The sequence below is a fragment of the Saccopteryx bilineata genome, chromosome 1 (genome assembly GCF_036850765.1).
Source record: "Saccopteryx bilineata isolate mSacBil1 chromosome 1, mSacBil1_pri_phased_curated, whole genome shotgun sequence".
Classification (NCBI taxonomy): domain Eukaryota; kingdom Metazoa; phylum Chordata; class Mammalia; order Chiroptera; family Emballonuridae; genus Saccopteryx; species Saccopteryx bilineata.
This window is the reverse complement of record NC_089490.1, coordinates 9,293,390-9,317,655: the sequence shown is the minus strand read 5'-3', so window position 1 is coordinate 9,317,655 and position 24,266 is coordinate 9,293,390. Positions and strand designations below refer to the sequence as shown.

Below are 24,266 nucleotides of genomic sequence, written 5' to 3'. Positions count from 1 at the left end.
GGACTCGAGAAAGTGGTGAAGAAATTAAGCAAAGAAAAAAATCATTGATCCTGACAACAGTATGGGACTTACAAGAGGCAACGGGGCAGGGGAGGTGGAAAATAAAAATGGGGGAATAAATGGTGATGGAAATACACTTGATTGGGGTTATGAATACACAGAAAAATATACCGATGAGAGATTATAGAATTGTACACCTGAAACGTATATCATTTTATTAACCAGTCACCTTAATATATTCAGTAATTGATTTCCGAGATGGAGGTAAGTGTAGGAAGGTCTGGGTGGATAAGTGGAGAAGGATGAAGACATGACTTGGGTGAGTGAACACACAGTGTCATGCACAGAGATGTCTTGTGGAGCTGGAAATCTCAAACATGTGTGATTATGTTAACTAGCGTCACCCTAATAAATACAATTAAGCTATATTTAAATATAGATTGAAAATAGCGAGGTGATTGAAAATAAAGAAAAAGAAGAATAATTATATTGACTGGAGATTAAAAAAGCTCCAAATTTCAGGCAAAATCATGTAAACATACACATGTGTAAACACTTGTGCAATGTGATTTAGGGGCATGGAAGAGTGAGTCACCATCTCACACTTTACTGATGAATAACAGCAATATATACACAATGTTTGAAAGAAAAAATGACAAAGGACTTCATAGCTTTAAAGTGTTCTCTCAAATCTTAAAAATCAACATAGCATCCTGGACTGAGTAATGTGCTCCCCATTGGAGAATCCATGATGGACCCAAGTAAAGGAAGTCTGCCAATAATTACATATTGATTGAAAACCATATGTTTATTATGTTAACTCCTTTCTCCTCACCAACTTTATAATGAAACTATGAGTGACATTTAAAAGACAGAGAAAGATAACGTTTATGAAAACAGCAGAACATGATATGAAAAACACAGAAATGGGAAAGGGTGGAAGGATTAGGGAAATAGAAAGGAAGACACTTCATTGGGAGAAGTGCAGAAGCCAGAGAAGGAGGAAAGAGACTGTACACTGGGGAGGAGGAAGAGCCTCACAGGTGATGGCACCCAGGAGAGGAGGAAGCAAAGATGGACAAACACACATTGATGAAAGATGATTTGAATGTGGATGATGCGCACACAACACAATCAATAGTCCAAAGCTGTAGAGTAGTTTACCTGGAGTGTACTTACTCTTATTAAATAATGTCAAATCATTAAATTTAATTTTCTAAATATAATTTCAAGAAATAAAAAAAAATAATGCTGTGCAGGACAGACTGATTGTCAGGATATTTACCATAGTTTCTGTGAAGATAGTCTGTAAAATGAAACAGAAAATATAATGTAAATATCAAGGGAAACAACATGAGGGCAATTCAAATTTGTTTAAAGATGAGAATGTGAAGTTAATCAATCAAATGCTGTTAAACACAAACACACACACACACACACACACACACAACCATCAGTGACAAAAGAAGTCAAGTTTTTCTTTAAAATTCTCCAGAAAATAAGAAGTGGACGTACGTACAAGGGTGATGAAATCTCTCTATTCTCTATCAGGCTTCCCCAAACTACAGCCCGCAGGCCACATGCGGCCCCCTGAGGCCATTGATTCGGCCCCCCACCACACTTCCAGAAGGGGCACCTCTTTCATTGGTGGTCAGTGAGAGGAGCACTGTATGTGGCGGCCCTCCAATGGTCTGAGGGACAGTGAACTGGTCCCCTGTGTAAAAAGTTTGGGGATCCCCTATATCTATATCTATTATAGATATAGATATAGATGCATATATATTTGTAAGTAACATGTACAGATATTCCCTCTATACATACATCTGGAGAGATACATTTTATACTCTCATAAATTACATGTACAATCACATGAACATTTACAAATTTATAATCTATATATACTAATATAAATTAAGCTTCAATAATACTTTGTTGGCCCAGGCCAGTTAGCTCAGTGGTAGAGCTTCAGCCGAGCGTGTGGAAACCCCCGGTTCAATTCCTGTCCAGGGATCACAGGAGAAGTGTCCATCTGCTTCTCCAGTCTTGCACCTGTCATCTCTCTCTGTCTCTCTCTTCTTCTCTGCGACCCTGGCTCCACTGGAGCAAAGTTGGCCAGGACGTTGAGTATGGCTTCATGGCCTTTACCTATGTCACTAGAATACCTCCAACTGCAGCATAGCAATGGGCCAGATTGGCAGAACATTATTCCCAGTAGGGCATTCCGAGTGCATCCTGGCCAGGCACATGCGGGAGTGTATCTGTTTGCCTCCCCCCTCTTCTCAATTTTGAAAAATATAAAAATACGAAAAAGTAATAATACTGCCTTGACACTTAATATAAAATTAAAATTTTATAAATTAACCAACATTCATGAATCTATCAGATTCAACATGTTATCTGTATAAAACAACACAATCATACTTCGTTAAGTGTTTATCTGGACCATTCATGATATTGTCTTCTCAGCATACTATTTCTGTGCAAAAGGGCCCACAGGGACCTTGAACTCACATTCACCCCCTTCAGCAAGAGTCTGCCTAGAAAACAGTCTGCAGAGTCACAAGCAAATATGGGCTCCTGATATGACTTCCTCAGTGCTACCAAATTGAAGATGTTCCCTGTTTCAGGTGTTGTACTGAAGACCCAGATGTGATTGTGGGAAGAGAGTTTTATGTATTTGAAGCAAGTAAAAGAGACTCGAGATCCACATCCAAAGCTGTCCTCTGAAGGAGGGGTAGTCATTGTGTACATCCACTATTTGGACAATTACATGTTAATTTCTCCATTGCAATTGACTTCCTTTCTACAAATTAGAAGCACAATGAGATAGCCCCTCACACCTTTTATAATGAATGGCTTCTTCCAATAAGACAAGGCAATGACTAGTGTTATAAAGATCTGGAGAAGAGGAACCCTCATACTCTTGTTTGTGGGAATGTAAACCGGTATAGCCAGTATACAAACAGTATGGAAGTTCCTCAAACAATTAAAATTGCAACTGTCTTATGACCCAGGGATCCTCCTCTGGGACTATATCTGAAGAAACCTGAGACACTGGTGTGAAGGAACATATGAACTACTATGTTCATTGCAATGCTATTCACAATAACCTAAATTTGGAAGAAGTGTAGGTGCCCATCAGTAGATGAATGAGTAAGAAAGCAGTGATCCATTTACACAGGGATTTCTACTTGGCTGAAGAAAAGAAGGCACTCCTTCCTTTTCATGACGATATGGACAGACTTGGATAATTATGTTCTGATAAGCCAGTCATAAAAAGACAAGCTCCATATGATTTTTTGTATGTGTGGAATTTAGTTAAGTAAATTAACTAACAAACAGGAACCGAGATATAGACATGGAGAACAAACTAACAGCTTCCAGATAGAATGGAGGGTGTGGGTTGGGAATTTGAGAAAATGGTGAAAGAATTAAGCAAAGAAAAAAAAAATCATTGATCCTGACAACAGTATGGGACTTACAAGAGGCAACGGGGCGGGGGAGGTAGATAATGTAAATGGGATAATAAATGGTGATGGAAAGAGATTTTATTGGGTTCATGAATACACAAAAAAATATACTGATAGGATTATAGGATTGTACACCTAAAACTTATTTTATTAAGCAAATCACCCTAATATATTCAATAAGTGATTGCTGAGATGGAGGTAAGTGGAGGAAGGTCTGGGTGCATAAGTGGAGAAGGATGAAGACATGACTTGGGTGAGTGAACACACAGTGTCATGCACAGAGATGTCTTGTGGAGCTGGAAACATGAAACTTGTATGATTATATTAACTAGCATTACCCTAATAAATACAACTAAGCTATATTTAAATATAGAATGAAAATAGTGAGGTGATTGAAAATGTAGAAAAAGAAGAATAATTACATTCACGGGAGATAAAAAAACAGCCCCAAGTTCCAGGCAAAATCATGTAAACATACATACGTGTAAACACTTGTGCAATGTGATTTAGGGGAGTAGAAGAGTGAGTAACCTTCTCACACTTTACTGATGAATAACTGCAATATTTACACAATGTTTGAAAGAAAAGTGGATAAAGGACTTCATACCTTTAAAGTGTTCTCTCAAATCTTAAAAATCAACATAGCATCCTGGCAGACTGAGTAATGTGCTCTCATTCAGAGAACCCATGATGGACCCAAGTAAAGGAAGTATGCCAATTAATACATATTGAATGAAAACCATATGCTTATTCTGTTAACTCCTTTTTCCTCACCAACTTTATAATGAAACTATGAGTGACATTTAAAAGACAGAGAAAGATAACGTTTATGAAAACAGCAGAACATGATATGAAAAACACAGAAATGGGAAAGGGTGGAAGGATTAGGGAAATAGAGAGGAAGACACTTCATTGGGAGAAGTGCAGAAGCCAGAGAAGGAGGAAGGAGACTGTACACTGGGGAGGAGGAAGAGCCTCACAGGTGATGGCACCCAGGAGAGGGGGAAGAAAAGACGAATGATGATATGAATATGGGTGATGGCCACACAATGCAATAAATAGTCCAAAGCTGTAGAGTAGTTTACCTGGAGCATATTTACTCTTATTAAATAATGTTAAACCATTACATTTAATTTTCTAAATAAAATTTTAGAAATAAGAAAAAGAATGCTGTGCAGAATTGACAGATTGTCAGGATATTTACCATAGTTTCTGTAAAGATATTCTGTAAAATAAAACAGAAAATAGAATGTAAATATAAAGGGAAACAACATGAGGACAATTCAAATTTGCTTAAAGATGAAAATGTGAAGTTAATCTATCAGATACTGTTAAACACACACACACACAATCATCAGAGATAAGAGAAGTCAAGTTTTTCTTTAAAGTTCTCCAGAAAATAAGAAGTGGACGTACGTACAAGGGTGATGAAATCTCTCTATTCTCTATTATGTTCTTTGATTTGTCTGTCTGCATGGATGAGTGAGAGACATTTAAATAGATATAGATATAGATGCATATATATTTGCAAATAACATGTGCAGATATTCCCTCTATACATACATCTGAAGACATATGTTTTATACTCTCATAAACTACATGTACAATCACATGAACATTTACAAATTTATAATCTATATATGCTAATGTAAATTAAGCTTCAATAATACTTTGTTGGCCCAGGCCAGTTAGCTCAGTGGTAGAGCTTCAGCCGAGTGTGTGGAAATCCCCGGTTCAATTCCTGTCAAGGGCACACAGGAGAAGTGCCCATCTGCTTCTCAGTCCTTCCCCCATCTCATTTCTCTCTGTCTCTCTCTTCTTCTTCTACAGCCCTGGCTCCATTGGAGCAAAGTTGGCCGGGACGCTGAGGATGGCTTCATGGCCTTTACCTCAGGCACTAGAATGGCTCTGATTGCAGTGTAGCAATGGCCCAGATTGGCAGAACACTGTTCCTAGTAGGGGATGCCAGGTACATCCTGGCTGGTCACTTGTGGGAGGGTATCCTTTTGCTTTCCCTTCTTTTCAATTTGGAAAAATATAAAAATACAAAAAAAGTAATAATACTGCCGTGACAGTTAATTTGAAATTAAAATTTTATAAATTGACCAACATTCATAAATCAGATTCAACATGGTATCTCTATAAAAAGACACAATCATACATGGTTAATTGTTTATCTAAACCATACATGATATTGCCTTCTCAGCATACAATTTGTGTGCAAAGGCGCCCACAGTGAACTTCAACTTACACTCACCCCCTTCAGCAAGAGTCTGCCTAGAAAACAGTCTGCAGAGTCACAAGCAAATGTGGGTTCCTGATATGACTTCCTCAGTGTTACCCAATTCAAGATATTCCCTGGTTCGGGTGTTCCTTTGAAGACCCAGATGTGACTCTGGCTTAATAAATTCAGCAATCATGCCATCTTCTCTTATCTCATAATGTTTGGGGTAAGTATCAATTGCATAATAATAGAACCTCAAACTTCAAAATTACTGACTAGGTTCTATGTTTGCATGGATTCAAAGCATTGTTATAAGTTAGTTTCACCAACATCTAAATGAATCTTCAGCAAATCTCTGAGGACAGAGAATGCGCATGTTTATAAGCAATAATGGCTTGAATTGAAAAAAGAAGGAATGGGAACCAGTGAAATTGAGGGAGACAGCAGTGAACATCACTCAACAGTGGAGAAACCCAACAACAAAACATGGGGTCAGATGTCTAGACAGCCAGGAAACATGAGCAGACAGACAACACAGAGATAAAAAGGCAGAGAATACTAAAGACACCAAGTACAGTGAAGGAAGATGATAGGAATGTGGGTGATGGGCAGAATGCAGTCAACACTCCACAGTGATAGAGAGGTTTATCCTTAGACTATGCATTCTTATTAATTATTGTCGAATCATTACATTTAATTTTCTAAATAAATCTTCAAGAAATAAGAAAAAGCATCCTGTGCAGGATAGACAAATTGTCAGGATATCTACCATATTTCCTCTGACGATATTCTGTAAAATAAAACAGAAAATATAATGTAAATATCAATGGAAACAACATGATGTCAATTTAAATTTGTTTAAAGATGAGAATGTAAAGTTAATCAATCAGATGCTTCTAAACACACACACACAAACACGCTCACAAAACCATCAGTGACAAGCTAAGTCAAATTTTTCTTTAAAGTTCTCCAGAAAATAAGAAGTGCAGGGAGGTATCAGGGTAATGAAATGTCCTTATTTTCTAATATATTCTTTGACTCTGACTCTATCTGTAGATAAGTGGCAGAGATTTAAATAGTTATAGATATAGATGCTTATATATTTGTAAATAATATATGCAGATATTCTCTTTATACACACATCTGAACAAATATCATTTATACTTTCATTAACTACATGTACAGTTACGTGAATAAATACATACTTATAGTCCATATATATATATAGATATAGATATAGATATAGATATAGATATATGTGTAAAATAAGCTTCAAAAATACTGCTTTGGACCTAGCCCGTTAGCTCAGTGACAGAGCATCAGCAGGCCATGTGGAAGTCCCCAGTTTGATTTCTGGGCACAGACGAGAAGCCCCATTCTGCTTCTCCATCTTTCCTCCTCTCCATTCTCTCTGTCTCTCTCTTCCCTTCCAACAGCCAAGGCTCCACTGGAGTAAAGTTAGTCCCGGTGCTGAGGATGGCTCCATGGCCTCTGCCTCAGGCACTAGAATGGCTCTGATTGCAGCAGAGTGAAGCCCCAGATGTTCAGAGCATTGCCCCCTGGTAGCATGCTGGGTGCATCCTGGTCGTGCGCATGTGGGAGTCTGTCTGTTTGCCTCCCACCACCTATTCTACCTTTGGAAAAATACAAAAATACAAAAAAAAATAACACTTCCGTGACAGTTAATTTAAAATTAAAAATTTAAAGATTGCACAACATTCATGAATATATCAGATTCCACATGGTATCTTTTTAAAACACAAAATCATACGTTGTTAAGTGTTTATCTAAATCACTTCATGATATTGCTGCCTCAGCATACAATTTGTGTACAAAGTGGCCCACAGGGACCTTGAACTCACTAACCCCCCTTCAGCAAGAGTCTGCCTAGAAAACAGTCTGCAGAGTCACAAGCAAATGTGGATTTCTGATATGACTTCCTCATTGTTACCAAATTCAAGATGTTCGCTGGTTCGGATGTTCTACTGAAGACCCAGATGTGATTGTGGGAAGAAATTTTATGTATTTGAAGCAAGTAAAAGAGACTCAAGATCCACATCCAAACCTGTGTCTTCTGAAGGAGGGTTAGTCATTGTGTATGTACACTATTTGAATAATTACATGTTGACTTCTCCATTGCAATTGACTTCTTTCATGCAAATTAGATGCCCCTAAATCTGTTAACATGAGTGGCTTCTTCCATTAAGACAAGGCAATGCCTGGTGTTATAAAGATCTGGAGAGGAGGAACCCTTATACTCTGTGGGTGGGAATGTAAACCGGTATAGCCAGTATACAAACAGTATGGAGATTCCTCAAACAATTAAAAATGCCACTCTCTTATGACCCAAAGATTCCTCCTCTGGGACTATATCTGAAGAAACTTGAAACTCTGGTGTGAAAGAGCATATGCACCCCTATGTTCATTGCAATGCTATTCACAGTTACCTAGATTTGGAAGAAGTGCAGGTGCCTATCAAGATGAGTGAGTAAGAAAGCTTTGATACATTTACACAGGGAATTGTACTTGGCTGAAGAAAAGAAGACACTTCTTCCTTTTCAGGACGATATGGGCAGACCTGGGTAATTATATTCTGATAAGCCAGTCATAAAAAGACAAGTTCCATGGCCCTGGCCGGTTGGCTCAGTGGTAGAGTGTTGGCCTGGCTTGCAGGAGTCCCGGATTTGATTCCCGGCCAGGGCACACAGGAGAAGCGCCCATCTGCTTCTCCACCCCTCCCACTCTCCTTCCTCTCTGTCTCTCTATTCCCCTCCTGCAGCCGAGGCTCCATTGGAGCAAAGTTGGTCCGGGCACTGAGGATGGCTCTGTGGTCTCTGCCTCAGGTGCTAAAATGGCTCTGGATGCAACAGAGCGATGCCCCAGAGGGGCAGGGCATCACCCCCTGGTGGGCAGGTCAGGTGGATCCCCGTCGGCACATGTGGGAGTCTGTCTGACTGCCTCCCCGTTTCCAGCTTCGGAAAAATTAAAAAAAAAACAAAAAACAAGTTCCATATGATTTTTTGTATGTGTGGAATCTAGTGAAGTAAATTTACTAACAAACAGGAACCGAGATATAGATATGGAGAACAGACTAACAGCTTCCAGAGAGAATGGGGGGGGGCAAGGGTTTGAGGACTCGAGAAAGTGGTGAAGAAATTAAGCAAAGAAAAAAATCATTGATCCTGACAACAGTATGGGACTTACAAGAGGCAACGGGGCAGGGGAGGTGGAAAATAAAAATGGGGGAATAAATGGTGATGGAAATACACTTGATTGGGGTTATGAATACACAGAAAAATATACCGATGAGAGATTATAGAATTGTACACCTGAAACGTATATCATTTTATTAACCAGTCACCTTAATATATTCAGTAATTGATTTCCGAGATGGAGGTAAGTGTAGGAAGGTCTGGGTGGATAAGTGGAGAAGGATGAAGACATGACTTGGGTGAGTGAACACACAGTGTCATGCACAGAGATGTCTTGTGGAGCTGGAAATCTCAAACATGTGTGATTATGTTAACTAGCGTCACCCTAATAAATACAATTAAGCTATATTTAAATATAGATTGAAAATAGCGAGGTGATTGAAAATAAAGAAAAAGAAGAATAATTATATTGACTGGAGATTAAAAAAGCTCCAAATTTCAGGCAAAATCATGTAAACATACACATGTGTAAACACTTGTGCAATGTGATTTAGGGGCATGGAAGAGTGAGTCACCATCTCACACTTTACTGATGAATAACAGCAATATATACACAATGTTTGAAAGAAAAAATGACAAAGGACTTCATAGCTTTAAAGTGTTCTCTCAAATCTTAAAAATCAACATAGCATCCTGGACTGAGTAATGTGCTCCCCATTGGAGAATCCATGATGGACCCAAGTAAAGGAAGTCTGCCAATAATTACATATTGATTGAAAACCATATGTTTATTATGTTAACTCCTTTCTCCTCACCAACTTTATAATGAAACTATGAGTGACATTTAAAAGACAGAGAAAGATAACGTTTATGAAAACAGCAGAACATGATATGAAAAACACAGAAATGGGAAAGGGTGGAAGGATTAGGGAAATAGAAAGGAAGACACTTCATTGGGAGAAGTGCAGAAGCCAGAGAAGGAGGAAAGAGACTGTACACTGGGGAGGAGGAAGAGCCTCACAGGTGATGGCACCCAGGAGAGGAGGAAGCAAAGATGGACAAACACACATTGATGAAAGATGATTTGAATGTGGATGATGCGCACACAACACAATCAATAGTCCAAAGCTGTAGAGTAGTTTACCTGGAGTGTACTTACTCTTATTAAATAATGTCAAATCATTAAATTTAATTTTCTAAATATAATTTCAAGAAATAAAAAAAAATAATGCTGTGCAGGACAGACTGATTGTCAGGATATTTACCATAGTTTCTGTGAAGATAGTCTGTAAAATGAAACAGAAAATATAATGTAAATATCAAGGGAAACAACATGAGGGCAATTCAAATTTGTTTAAAGATGAGAATGTGAAGTTAATCAATCAAATGCTGTTAAACACAAACACACACACACACACACACACACACAACCATCAGTGACAAAAGAAGTCAAGTTTTTCTTTAAAATTCTCCAGAAAATAAGAAGTGGACGTACGTACAAGGGTGATGAAATCTCTCTATTCTCTATCAGGCTTCCCCAAACTACAGCCCGCAGGCCACATGCGGCCCCCTGAGGCCATTGATTCGGCCCCCCACCACACTTCCAGAAGGGGCACCTCTTTCATTGGTGGTCAGTGAGAGGAGCACTGTATGTGGCGGCCCTCCAATGGTCTGAGGGACAGTGAACTGGTCCCCTGTGTAAAAAGTTTGGGGATCCCCTATATCTATATCTATTATAGATATAGATATAGATGCATATATATTTGTAAGTAACATGTACAGATATTCCCTCTATACATACATCTGGAGAGATACATTTTATACTCTCATAAATTACATGTACAATCACATGAACATTTACAAATTTATAATCTATATATACTAATATAAATTAAGCTTCAATAATACTTTGTTGGCCCAGGCCAGTTAGCTCAGTGGTAGAGCTTCAGCCGAGCGTGTGGAAACCCCCGGTTCAATTCCTGTCCAGGGATCACAGGAGAAGTGTCCATCTGCTTCTCCAGTCTTGCACCTGTCATCTCTCTCTGTCTCTCTCTTCTTCTCTGCGACCCTGGCTCCACTGGAGCAAAGTTGGCCAGGACGTTGAGTATGGCTTCATGGCCTTTACCTATGTCACTAGAATACCTCCAACTGCAGCATAGCAATGGGCCAGATTGGCAGAACATTATTCCCAGTAGGGCATTCCGAGTGCATCCTGGCCAGGCACATGCGGGAGTGTATCTGTTTGCCTCCCCCCTCTTCTCAATTTTGAAAAATATAAAAATACGAAAAAGTAATAATACTGCCTTGACACTTAATATAAAATTAAAATTTTATAAATTAACCAACATTCATGAATCTATCAGATTCAACATGTTATCTGTATAAAACAACACAATCATACTTCGTTAAGTGTTTATCTGGACCATTCATGATATTGTCTTCTCAGCATACTATTTCTGTGCAAAAGGGCCCACAGGGACCTTGAACTCACATTCACCCCCTTCAGCAAGAGTCTGCCTAGAAAACAGTCTGCAGAGTCACAAGCAAATATGGGCTCCTGATATGACTTCCTCAGTGTTACCAAATTCAAGATGTGCCTTGGTTTGGGTGTTCTACTGAAGACCCAGATGTGATTGTGGGAAGGTAGTTTTATGTATTTGAGGCAAGTAAAAGAGACTTGAGATCCACATCCAAAGCTGTGTCTTCTGAAGGAGGTTAGTCATTGTGTGTGTACTCTATTTGGATAATTACATGTTGATTTCTTTATTGCAATTGACTACCTTTTTAAAAAAAATTATTTATTTATTTATTTATTCATTTTTAGAGAGGAGAGAGAGAGGGAGAGAGAGAAACAGAGAGAGAGAAGGGGGAAGGAGCAGGCGCATCAACTCCCATATGTGCCTTGACCAGGCAAGCCCAGGGTTTCAAACCAGCGACCTCAGCATTTCCAGGTCAACGCTTTATCCACTGTGCCACCACAGGTCAGGCCAGCAATTGACTACCTTTATGCAAATTAAAAGTACAATGAGATAGCCCCTCCCACCTGTTAAAATGAATGGCCTCTTTTATAAGACAAGGCAATGACTGGTGTTAAAAAGGATCTTAAGAGGAGGAACCCTTATACTCTGCTGGCGGGAGTGTAACCGGTATAGCCATTATAGTAGCAGTATGAAGGTTCCTCAAGAAAATAAAAAATAGAGCTACCCTGTGACTCAGCAATACTTCTTCTGAGTAGAGATGCAATAAATTTGAAAGTATGTATTTGTATAGATATTAGTAGCTCTGTGTTCATTGCAGTATTTTATGTATGAGAGTCAAGACATGAAAACAACCCAGGTGACTTTCAATGGGTGGATTGGATGAAGATATGAAAGATATGTACAATAGAACAATAATTAGTCATAAGAAAGGGTCAAATATTGCCATTTGTAGCAACATGCATGGATCCTGACAGTATCATGTTAAGTGAAATAAGTCATATGGAATAAAATACTAAAACCATATTAATTTATTCACATGAATTATAAAACTGCAAGCTAAAATAAAGAAACAAAACAAACACACAAACTCATAGACAGACAACAAGATGGTGGGTACTAATGGGAAGTGAGTGGGAAGAGGATGAAGAGGGTTAAAAGTGATCACATACATGGTGATGGGAGACTAGAGTTTCGGTGGTTAACATACAGTGCAATGTATATATGCTGTGTGACAGAATATTACATGTGCATCTTATGTAATGTTATTAACCCCTGTCACCTCTATATTTTTAATTATAAAGGAACTCTATTGGGAAACAATACTGTGGAGGAAATCGAGCTAAACTCCTTCTGGGATGCACAATATCAGTGTTCTTCATTCGCCATCAGCTTATTCATATAAAAATGCAAAAATGTATTCATACATGAGACAAGAATTTACTAGTGACATTTATGTTACAGTAAAGATACAGAACCATCCAAAACTGTTTCTGTTGTACCAGTCACATAAAACCTACTGTATACATTAAAAAATATATATTTATAAATTGCACATCCAAGAATAGAATTGAATAAAACTAAATAATATTGAATATATTATTCTGAAGAATATAATAGAAATTGTCCTCAAAGGGAGGATATTCAACTTTGAAAAATTATATAAAGTTTTCTTTTTGGAGTATAGCAGGACAATTGTTCTTGAATTCTTCATTTAAAATTTCAGAGTTGAGAGATATATTTAGCTTTCTTTAAAATTCAAAATCCAAAAATATTTGACAGGAACTGAAGTTTGCTAATTTGATCGGTGTGTCATTAAAATGCAGAAAGAGAACAAGTAGTAGGGTAGGAATTTGTTTTTAATGCCAGAAGAAGTTGAGATATATTTAGATATGTGAAGACACTTGGATGATATGTTCAAAGGCAGTGCAAGTGTGACCATCAAGTTCACACTAGACCAAGAAGATGATGTCAGTTTTTACACAGCCTTTGTTGAACAATAGCCAGAGAAACTCAACTCAGCATCTTTGGAATCTTTCCTTATCTCATAATGTTTTAGGGAGGTGTCAATTGCAAAATAATGGAACTTCAAACACCTGACATCGGTTAGGAGTTTGCATAGTTTCCCAGTAATATTTTTAATGTACTGTCACCAAACTTTTAATGAATCTGCCGCAACTCTCTCCAGACAGAGGATGCCCATGTCTATAGGGAATGATGTCATGAAGTGGGAAAGGAAGGGATGGAAACGGGTGGAGGTGAGGGAGACAGCAGTGAACATCACTCAACAGCGGAGAATCCAAACACCAAAAACACGGGGTCAGATGACTGGATAGCCAGGAAACATGAGCAGACAGATGACATAGAGATAAAAAGATAAGGAATTCTAAAGATATCCAGTACCAGTCATTTGAAAGAAATCAAAAGTAAAGGCATAGCAGAAAATTTACCACATGTTTTCTGAAATTCTTTGTTAAAAGGTGGATAAATATATTTTACATGAAAAAACACACAAAAACAATTGAAATTATTGAAAAATATGTATTTAAATAGATTTTATCAAGAAGAAGATGAGCATACACTCACCCTCCCACACACACACACACACAGTTAGTAACTCAGAGCTCACTATGGGGCAGACAAGCTCTAACACAAATGAAAAGAGTGATGAGGTATGTGACTGGGGTGGGGACACACAGCCACACAGAGAGAGATAGAACTGTGCACATGAGACCTGCGTACATTTGTTAACCAAGGTCACCATAATAAACTCAAAAACAGATTTTAAAATATGTAAAACAGAAAAAAAAAGTGTAGTTAAAAATGTGTGCAAAAATTGATAAAATTATTCTGGAGATTATAAAACAAAAATATACTTGATCCCATTTCACTTCGTGTAAAGTACTATGAAATATTTGTTATATATAAAATGGTCTGTGGAGGCTTCTATATTTAATGTATGCATTCAATTCTAATGGCAGTATCTACATTGTCCAAAGTTGATACAAACACTGCAGAAGAGTTCCTGAAGACGGCTCGTATAGGTAAATAAGGATTAGGTTCTTATGTGCGTCTGTCTATTCACAACGCTTTTCTTCACCAGTTAATTCACAACCATATTAAACCAGAGTTTCTGTTTCAACTCAGGCCTGAATGAAGCTGAGTGAATCAGACAAAGTGGAAGAACTGACAGTGAGGGAGGTTCTGACTCAAATGACCTGAGCTGTCCTGGGAGAAAACTTACACTCAGAAACTTTAAATGTCCCTAAGCTTCCAGATATCTTAGTGATAAAAGTAATTTGACAGAAAAGCTCTGCCTCCTTGATTGCAACCAGAGGCATGGAGAAATGGGAGAAATCTGATTTTGAGGTTCAGAGTTGGAAGGCGAAGGCAGTGAGACAAATGTAGATGACCCCTGAGAGAGGACAGGGAATGAGGACCAGGTGAGGGAAGAACCAGGGTAGGAGTTATCAGTACTTACGTTTTTCTTGTTCATATTTCGCTGAAAAGTAAGAGGAAGAAATAAACAACTCATTCCAAGTAAAAACACAAAATCAGGAAGGAAGGAGAACAGAAATGAGCCCCTTTCCTAGTTCACTGTGGAGCACACGGGGATCCATGTCTGTGGAAGCAGGAACCCTGAGGATCCAAAGGACACCTCCCCCATCAGAGTCAGCGCTGTTCTCCCTCCCCTGTCCCCTGTGCACAGGAGACTAAGTCAGGACATAAAACAATGAGGACGTTAGGTCAGAAAATTTGGGATGTGCAATAGTAAGTGTTCCTGTCACTACACTAGCATTTTTTCAGATGAAAAGAATATATATATTCACTTGTGAGACAGGGACTGAACCAGCAGTGAGGAAGCCTTCTGTACAGGCACCCATCTCAATAAAAATTTTTGTTGCACTCGTTATATGAAACCTGCTGTGTACATAGAGGAATATAATCCTAAAGACCCTTCCCATGGAAACAAAAATATCATGGTAAATATACAATAAATAGTATATATTTACCATTTATTTTGATTTGGATGATTAAATTTTATTCTTTTTGAAACATTGAGGTCAATTATTTTTTTAGCATCATTTACATAAAAAGTTCAGGTCAGAGATGCATTACTTCTCCACCAGCCTTAAGAAATATTGTCCTTCTGAAAATTGTTGTTTTAAGTGCAGTTTGTCATATATATCGGTTCAAAAATAATACAAAAGGATAAATACTTGTATAGTTTGATATTTTTATAGACCAAAAACAATTATGTAAAATATTTAGATACCTTGTAACACCTGATTCATATAATCAAAGACAGTGGAAAGGTGATGACCTACTCACATCTGACCAGTGAATGATGTATTTATCATGACACAGGCTTTGAAAAGACAATGGAGAGAGACACTGATCGCTGAATGTTTGGACTCTTTTCTCTCAAGGGTTTAGAAAAAGATCAATTACATAGTTATGGGTCCTCAAATTTGAAGAATTTGACAGAAGTCTTGCTTGAATGAATTCCAGAAATAATACATATATTTATAAATAAAGACCTTTATAGATATATATATAACATATGCTTATATTAAAAGTCATGTGTCTGTTGGCAAAATATCCTTCAGCTACCAATGTTTTAATGAAACTGCGTCAATGTTCTGCAAAACAAACACAGAAAATGTTTGCAGGGAAATAATTGTGAAAAATGACAGAAGAAGGAATGGGAAAGGAGGGAAGATAGGAAACGGAAATGGACAGAGCCCCACATGGGAGAACTGCTGTCCTAGAATCAGGTGAGGACAGTGAACATCAAGGTGGAGGGCAGGGCCATGGAGGCTCCTGGTTAAAAGGAAGGATGAGTCCAAAAGAGAAATGAGCCCCAGTTTTACGGTGGATCAAGAGTAAAGGATATCAGTAATTTTACCTAATTTTCTCTTTAAATTCTCTGGAAAAAAAAGAAATCAAAATTAATATCATGAGCTACAAACCACAAAAACTATTAAACTCACTCAGAAATTCCCATTTATAATGAACCTTAACATATTTCACATGAACACACACACACATCTCCCATGAATCCTCCCTTCCACACACACAAAGGCTCAGAGCTAACTATTGTCCAGAGGTATTCTGCAGTAAATAAAAACAAGTTAAATGGAGTTAATTAATAAAAGAGTATAAATTTTAAAATATAAACTTTGGTGGTTAGTTACAAAAATGTTCTTTGTAATAAAGATTATATTGATTTTACAGTTAGAGGAGGTGGTGGAGTGAAGAAATTTGATTCATAGCTGCTTCACTTCAGCTGTACATTGCTTGTCCTATGTGCCTTGACCAGACAAGACCAGGGTTTTGAACTGATAACCTCAGCATTTCAGGTCAACACTCAACTCCTGGTGCTACCACAAGACAGACTAGGAATATTCTTGATGTATTTGAGATAATTATGTTTCTGTCATTCTGTTTGTTAGCTTTAGTATGGTCATTGGTTACATTAAACACATCGGTGAGTCTCACTGCTGCAGCAGTGACATCATGCAGAGTGGCCACTACACTGTGGAAGGAGCACTGACACACAGCTCCTCCCAGTGACACAGGGTCAGGGTCTGTGTTCTCCATGTTTTTGTCCATGGATAGATTTTAGCTGTACTTTGTTTGAGTGTCTCTTTTAAATCATCCTTAATAAGGCTTATTTAGTTCTCATGAGTGCAGAATGTAGGCAAGAGACTGGACTGGGATTCTCTGACTGATACTCCGTTTCTCACCGGTCCTTATTATGCCATTCTCTTCAGTGAGAAAGGAAGTATCTAAGTACACATGTTTGAGAGCTTTTCTACACACTATAAGGAAGAGGAAGTAAAGCCCTACATCTGCTAATGGTTTTTTCCTGCAGCAAGTCACCTCTAATCCATAAATAAAGAATATATCTTGATAACTTATTCCACTGAAAACATTACTATAATTTTAAAAACACCAAATGACATGTAAAGACATAAAAGTTTAAATAAATTTTGGAGTGGGGTACCAGAGAGTGGCATATAAATAAATGTCTTAGAATTGAGATACCCTGCCTGTTAGAGATACGAGATTGATTTCAGTGAAGAAAATATGTATAAAGATCCCAAAGTAAGATTCATTTAGTGATGTAGTCATTCCATTAATGCAAATAAAAGAAGAGTGATCACTATGGTTGGAAAGAGAACATTTCTAGATACTCTCATGTAAAAATATTTATATAGTTTGCATCACTAGAGAACATGATTCAGGGAAGTAGAATAGGAAGCCTCAAGATTACACTTGACTACAGCATGGTCAGTATGCCTAAAGCTTCAATAGAAAGAAGATCTCCAATTAGAAACTTTGAGATTTAATCTCTTCACTTAAAATTAGATTGTTATTGTGTGCAAAGCAAGGTCAATCCATAGCTAGAGAAAATGCTGGAGAACTCAAGTAAAGGAATATTTCTAGAAGATCTCTTGAACAAAAACAAACACATTCTGAACCTAACCCTCTTCATCTCACCAACATTTAAGTGAAATTATAATAATCATCTGGAAGATAGAAGAAGCTTAAGACAATATATAAATAAAGGAAAGGGAACGCAAAGGGTGGAGGTGGAGGATGAGAGGGGAGGTGAATGTGGGAAGATTCTACAAAACAGAAACAAAAAGATGAAGTAGCAAAATTTACAATTCATGAACAAAATAGGGGAGGGTAACTATTTAGAGAATTGAGGAAGGTCATGAGAAAAAAATTTTGTATAAAACAGATCAGTAAAAGACTGTCGAGTGACGTCATGGAAATGGCGCCGTGAGCAGCGTGTCCGACAGCTCTCCCCTAAATCACAACAAATTTATCAACTAGAAACAGAAAAATTTATCCTCGGAGCATTCCGGAGTTCCACACAAACTGATAGCGAAAGGACTGTTATCACTTGAATCTGAGAGACGAGGGTGTGGAGGAATCTACCACAGGGACGTTCTTTCAAACCGCAAGGAAGTGCGCCTGTGGTGAGTCAGCCCATATACTTGGGAACCGCGAGCCGCCGCGAGCGGGCCGCTCGCCGCCACCGCGAGCCGCCGCCGCGAGCCGCCGCGAGCAGCCACGCGCGCGCCCGGTCCGGTTGAGCACCGCTGACGTTCCCAGCGGCCCGCACACTGCGAGTGGGGGTCGCCGGCCACCGGTGCCCGGAGAGCCCCATTCGCGGGTGTGCCTTGGGCATTCTACGCGCCCAGGGCGCCCTGCTGGCCCGCACACCCAGGGGGCTCCATTATCCTGCGCCTGGTGCGGTCCAGCCGCCAGTGGCGGGGCGAGCGGGAGAGGCTTGGGAGATTCTCTCCGTGGGCGGGGCACCTCACCCAGCCATTCAAGCTAACAATCAAGCGTTGGGGGAGGGGCGCACGCAGGCAGCCTAAAATACCTTCGGAAGCACAGCTGCGACCCAATCACTGAAATTAGCTTAACCCATGAAATCTGTGCACCCTCGGTTCTAATTAATAAGATCTCTCTCAGTTCAGCAATCCAAGACAAGAGGCGTGATATTTTTTAGTGCCTCTCGCTAAAGGGGCGGGGGCAACTTCTGATTGATAGAGCCTCCATATTCAGGGATAAACGCTAACAAGAAGGACTTGGCAGATAATAAGGTCTATACTACACTAGTCATAAGCAGAGACTAGTGCCTCTTCTTCCCTGCAAAAACAGGCTACAAAGTGTGGAAAGCCTGGGTTGAGAGGTCCAACTAAATGATAGGCGCTGAACAGTCACCTTGACAACAATTGACTCCCACCCCCGCCTGATTACACTGGAGGCCCTGACTGTCAGAGCCTTTCCCAAAGCCTTGCACTGAGTGGGGATAGAGTGGGGATTTCCCAGCTCTTTGAGCCTCTTACTCCCCAGGCAGAAGCAGTTGCAGCCTTATAGCTGGATCACCAGGCTGCTAATTCAGAAAGGGGGGACTAGGAGAGAGAATCCAGGAAAGCAAACTCTCTCATCGTTGGACCCTACAAACGCCAACAAGCCTTTACTTCCAGCAAGTCTAAAGCCAATTATATGACATTGCCATAGAATCCCATCAACTGCAAATCCCTACCTAAGAGTGACACAAGGGCAGAGCCTGGGGTACAGAGTCACCGACCAGGAAGAGGGAGAGAAAAGAAAAAGGAAGAAGTTAACCTCTCAAAATCAAGAAAAACCCACAGATTTTACAACTTGTTCCACTAATTTTTTTTTGTTGTTGTTGTTGTTGTTTGTTTCTTCTATCTTTTTGCCTTTATTTCCTCCACCTCGGTCCTTCTATTCTCTGCCCATCTTATGCTTCCCCTTTCTTGAACTACACTACCCATGAGTGTTGCATTTTATTTTTCTTCTTTATCCTCACCCTCCTTTAAGGTTATACTCCAAAACACTTAACTCTCACTCTCTCCTCTTTTGTTTTTTGTTTTTTTTGTCTTGCTTTATTTTGTTTTTTTCTCTTCCTATTTTATTTCTTCCTTCGTTTTTCTCTTTTTCTTATTTTTTCCTTTCTATTCGTTTTTTCTTTTCTCATTTTACTTTCCTCCCATATAATCCTCAGTCACGAACAAATTAGTTAATTTGGGACTCAAGGCTTTTTTTTGGCTTTATTTCTCTTTTTTGCTTTTGTTTTTATTTTTTTTCTTGTTTGTTTATTTTTGTGGCATTTTGGGTCCTCCCAACCCAAGGTCTCCATTGTATTTAGTGTTCGCTCCACTTAATACAACAGATTTTTACTTATTATTTTTATTTTTTCTTCTTTATTATTCTTTTTTGGTCCTTTTTTCTGGTTCCCTCTTATCCCTCTCATTATATCTCTTAGTTGACCATCACTTACAAGCAAATCATCTTATGCTTGTCTAAGATTTTCTTCCTTTTTTTTTTTTTTTTTTTGCATTTAGTAGGTCCCTACTCCCTTTTTTTTGCCCCTTGAACTCTTCACCACAAATCAGGCCCTCCATTATAGGCACAATATTTCCCTGAGGAGGGGAGAGGAGGGAAAGAGAAGAGAGAAAAAAAGGGGGAAATAATAAATTATTACTGTTTTTTTTGTGGGGTGTTTTACCTTTTTTTTTTTTCTTTTTTCTTTTTACTCTTTATTAATTCTAATTAGTGCTATCAATAAGACCACCCTCAGATGCCAATAAGAAAGAGGAAATCGAATATTATGGATACAAAAGAAAGAGAGGTAACACAAATAGATGTGGAAAAATCTATGGAGAAAAGACTTAACATATTGGAAGCCTTGGAGCTAAATGACAGAGAATTTAAAATAGAAATCTTAAAAATACTCAGAGATATACAAGAAAACACAGAAAGGCAATATAGGGAGATCAGAAAACAACTCAATGAACACAAAGAATATATTACCAAGGAAATTGAAACTATAAAAACAAATCAAACAGAAATGAAAAACTCAATTCACGAGCTGAAAAACGAGGTAACAAGCTTAGCTAACAGAACAGCCCAGATTGAAGATAGGATTAGTGAAATAGAAGACAAACAACTTGAGGCACAACAGAGAGAAGAAGAAAGAGACTCAAAAATAATAAAAAACGAGAGAGCCCTACAGGAATTGTCTGACTCCATCAGAAAGAATAACATAAGAATAATAGGTATATCAGAGGGAGAAGAGAAAGAAAATGGAATGGAGAATATACTCAAACAAATAATAGACGAGAACTTCCCAAGCCTGTGGAAGGAACTAAAGCCTCAAATTCAAGAAGCAAACAGAACACCAAGTTTTCTTAACCCCAACAAACCCACTCCAAGGCACATCATAATAAAGATGACACAAACCAATGACAAAGAAAAAATTCTCAAGGCAGCCAGGGAAAAGAAGAGTACAACATATAAAGGAAGGCCTATTAGATTATCATCAGATTTCTCAACAGAAACTCTACAAGCTAGAAGAGAGTGGACCCCAATATTTAAAGCCCTGAAAGAGAGGAACTTTCAGCCAAGAATACTATACCCATCAAAGCTATCCTTCAAGTATGAAGGAGATATAAAAACATTCACAAATACAGAAAAGATGAGAGAATTTATCAACAGAAAGCCCCCACTCCAGGAAATACTAAAGGGGGTTTTCCAACCAGATTCAAAGAACAAAAGAAAACAACACCACAAGTAACAGCTCCACCAAGAACACAATAAAACCAAACTTAAACTGTGACAACAAAGGAAAAAAAAGGGGGGAGAGGATGGAGATTAACAGTAGCAAAGGATGATGAAGTGCAGAAATACTTATAAGATAGGGTACTACAATGAATATGGTAGGTACACTTTTCATTACTTAATGGTAACCACCCTTAAAAAAACCACCACAAAAACACTTGACTTAAAAAAGGTAGCAACAGAGGAAAGAAGTATGAAACACAAACAAACAAAAACAAATGATAGAAAAACAAAAGAGAATAATCAAACTAGATACAAAACTAACAGAAAGCAATTTATAAAATGGCAGTAGGGAACCCACAAGTGTCAATAATTACACTAAATGTAAATGGATTAAACTTACCAATAAAAAGACACAGAGTAGCAGAATGGATTAAAAAAGAAAATCCAACTATATGCTGCCTACAAGAAACACATCTAAGCAACAAGGATAAAAACAAATTCAAAGTGAAAGGCTGGAAAACAATACTCCAAGCAAACAACACCCAAAAAAAAGCAGGCGTAGCAATACTCATATCTAATAATGCTGACTACAAAACAGAAAAAGTACTCAGAGACAAAAATGGTCATTTCATAATGATTAAGGGGAAGTTGAATCAAGAAGACATAACAATCCTTAATATATATGCACCAAACCAAGGAGCACCAAAATATATAAGACAGCTACTTATTGACCTTAAAACAAAAACTAACAAAAATACAATCATACTTGGAGACCTCAATACACCGCTGACGGCTCTAGATCGGTCATCCAAACAGAGAATCAATAAAGATATAGTGGCCTTAAATGAAATACTAGAACACCTGGATATAATAGACATCTACAGGACACTTCATCCCAAAGCGACAGAGTATACATTTTTCTCTAGTGTACATGGAACATTCTCAAGAATTGACCATATGTTGGGCCACAAAGAAAATATCAGCAAATTTAGAAAAATTGAAATTGTACCAAGCATATTTTCTGATCATAAAGCCTTGAAACTAGAATTCAACTGCAAAAAAGAGGGGGAAAAACCCACAAAAATTTGGAAACTAAACAACATATTTCTAAAAAATGAATGGGTCAAAGAAGAAATAAGCGCAGAGATCAAAAGATATATACAGACAAATGAAAATGAAAATACGACATATCAGAATCTATGGGATGCAGCAAAAGCAGTAATAAGAGGAAAGTTCATATTACTTCAGGCCTATATGAACAAACAAGAGAGAGCCGAAGTAAACCACTTGACTTCCCACCTTAAGGAACTAGAAAAAGAAGAACAAAGACAACCCAAAACCAGCCGAAGAAAGGAGATAATAAAAATCAGAGCAGAAATAAATGAAATAGAGAACAGAAAAACTATAGAAAAAATTAATAAAACAAGGAGCTGGTTCTTTGAAAAGATCAACAAAATTGACAAACCCTTGGCAAGACACACCAAGGAAAAAAGACACAGGACTCAAATAAATAAAATCCAAAATGAAAGAGGAGAGATCACCACAGACATCATAGATATACAAAGAATTATTGTAGAATATTATGAAAAATTATATGCCACCAAATACAACAATCTAGAAGAAATGGATAAATTCCTAGAACAATACAACCTTCCTAGACTGAGTCATGAAGAAGCAGAAAGCCTAAACAGACCAATCAGCAGGGAGGAAATAGAAAAAACTATTAAAAATCTCCCCAAAAATAAAAGTCCAGGCCCAGACGGTTATACTAGTGAATTCTATCAAACATTCAAAGAAGACTTGGTTCCTATTCTACTCAAAGTCTTCCAAAAAATTGAAGAAGAAGCAATACTTCCAAACACATTTTATGAGGCCAACATAACCCTCATACCAAAACCTGGCAAAAATGGCACAAAGAAAGAAAACTACAGACCAATATCTCTAATGAATACAGATGCTAAAATACTAAACAAAATACTGGCAAACCGAATACAACAACACATTAAAAAAATAATACATCATGATCAAGTGAGATTCATCCCAGAATCTCAAGGATGGTTCAACATACGCAAAACGGTTAACGTAATACACCATATCAACAAAACAAAGAACAAAAACCACATGATCTTATCAATAGATGCAGAAAAGGCTTTTGATAAAATACAACACAATTTTATGCTTAAGACTCTCAACAAAATGGGTATAGAAGGAAAATATCTCAACATGATAAAGGCCATATATGATAAACCATCAGCCAACATCCTATTAAACGGCATAAAACTGAAGACTTTCTACCTTAAATCAGGAACAAGACAGGGTTGTCCACTCTCTCCACTCTTATTCAACGTGGTGCTAGAAGTTCTGGCCAGAGCAATCAGACAAGACAAAGAAATAAAAGGCATCCATATCGGAAAAGAAGAAGTAAAGCTATCACTTTTTGCTGATGATATGATCCTATACATCAAAAACCCGAAGGACTCCACAAAAAGATTATTAGAAACAATAAACCAATACAGTAAGGTCGCAGGATACAAAATTAACATACAAAAGTCCATAGCCTTTCTATATGCCAACAATGAAATATTAGAAAACGAACTCAAAAAAATAATCCCCTTCACGATTGCAACAAAAAAAATAAAATACCTAGGAATAAACATAACAAAGAACGTAAAGGACCTATATAATGAAAATTACAAAGCATTGTTAAGGGAAATCGAAAAAGACACAATGAGATGGAAAAATATTCCTTGTTCTTGGATAGGAAGAATAAATATAATCAAAATGGCCATATTACCCAAAGCAATATACAAATTTAATGCAATTCCCA

General features: G+C 37.9%; 1 protein-coding gene across 1 annotated transcript in view; it reads right to left on the bottom strand.

Annotated features, from left to right (window-relative positions):
• LOC136319148 (butyrophilin subfamily 2 member A1-like) overlaps positions 1-18,509 on the bottom strand; it is a 51,853-nt gene extending 33,344 nt beyond the window's left edge. Inside the window, exons 1-6 of the mRNA XM_066252546.1 lie at positions 18,337-18,509; positions 16,422-16,438; positions 14,805-14,825; positions 10,112-10,132; positions 6,464-6,484; positions 1,286-1,306 (exon numbers count right to left, since the gene is read on the bottom strand). Of these exons, the coding sequence (XP_066108643.1) occupies positions 1,286-1,306; positions 6,464-6,484; positions 10,112-10,132; positions 14,805-14,825; positions 16,422-16,438; positions 18,337-18,509 (274 nt within the window). The remainder of the gene's footprint in view (positions 1-1,285; positions 1,307-6,463; positions 6,485-10,111; positions 10,133-14,804; positions 14,826-16,421; positions 16,439-18,336) is intronic.
• Positions 18,510-24,266: the final 5,757 nt, after the last annotated feature.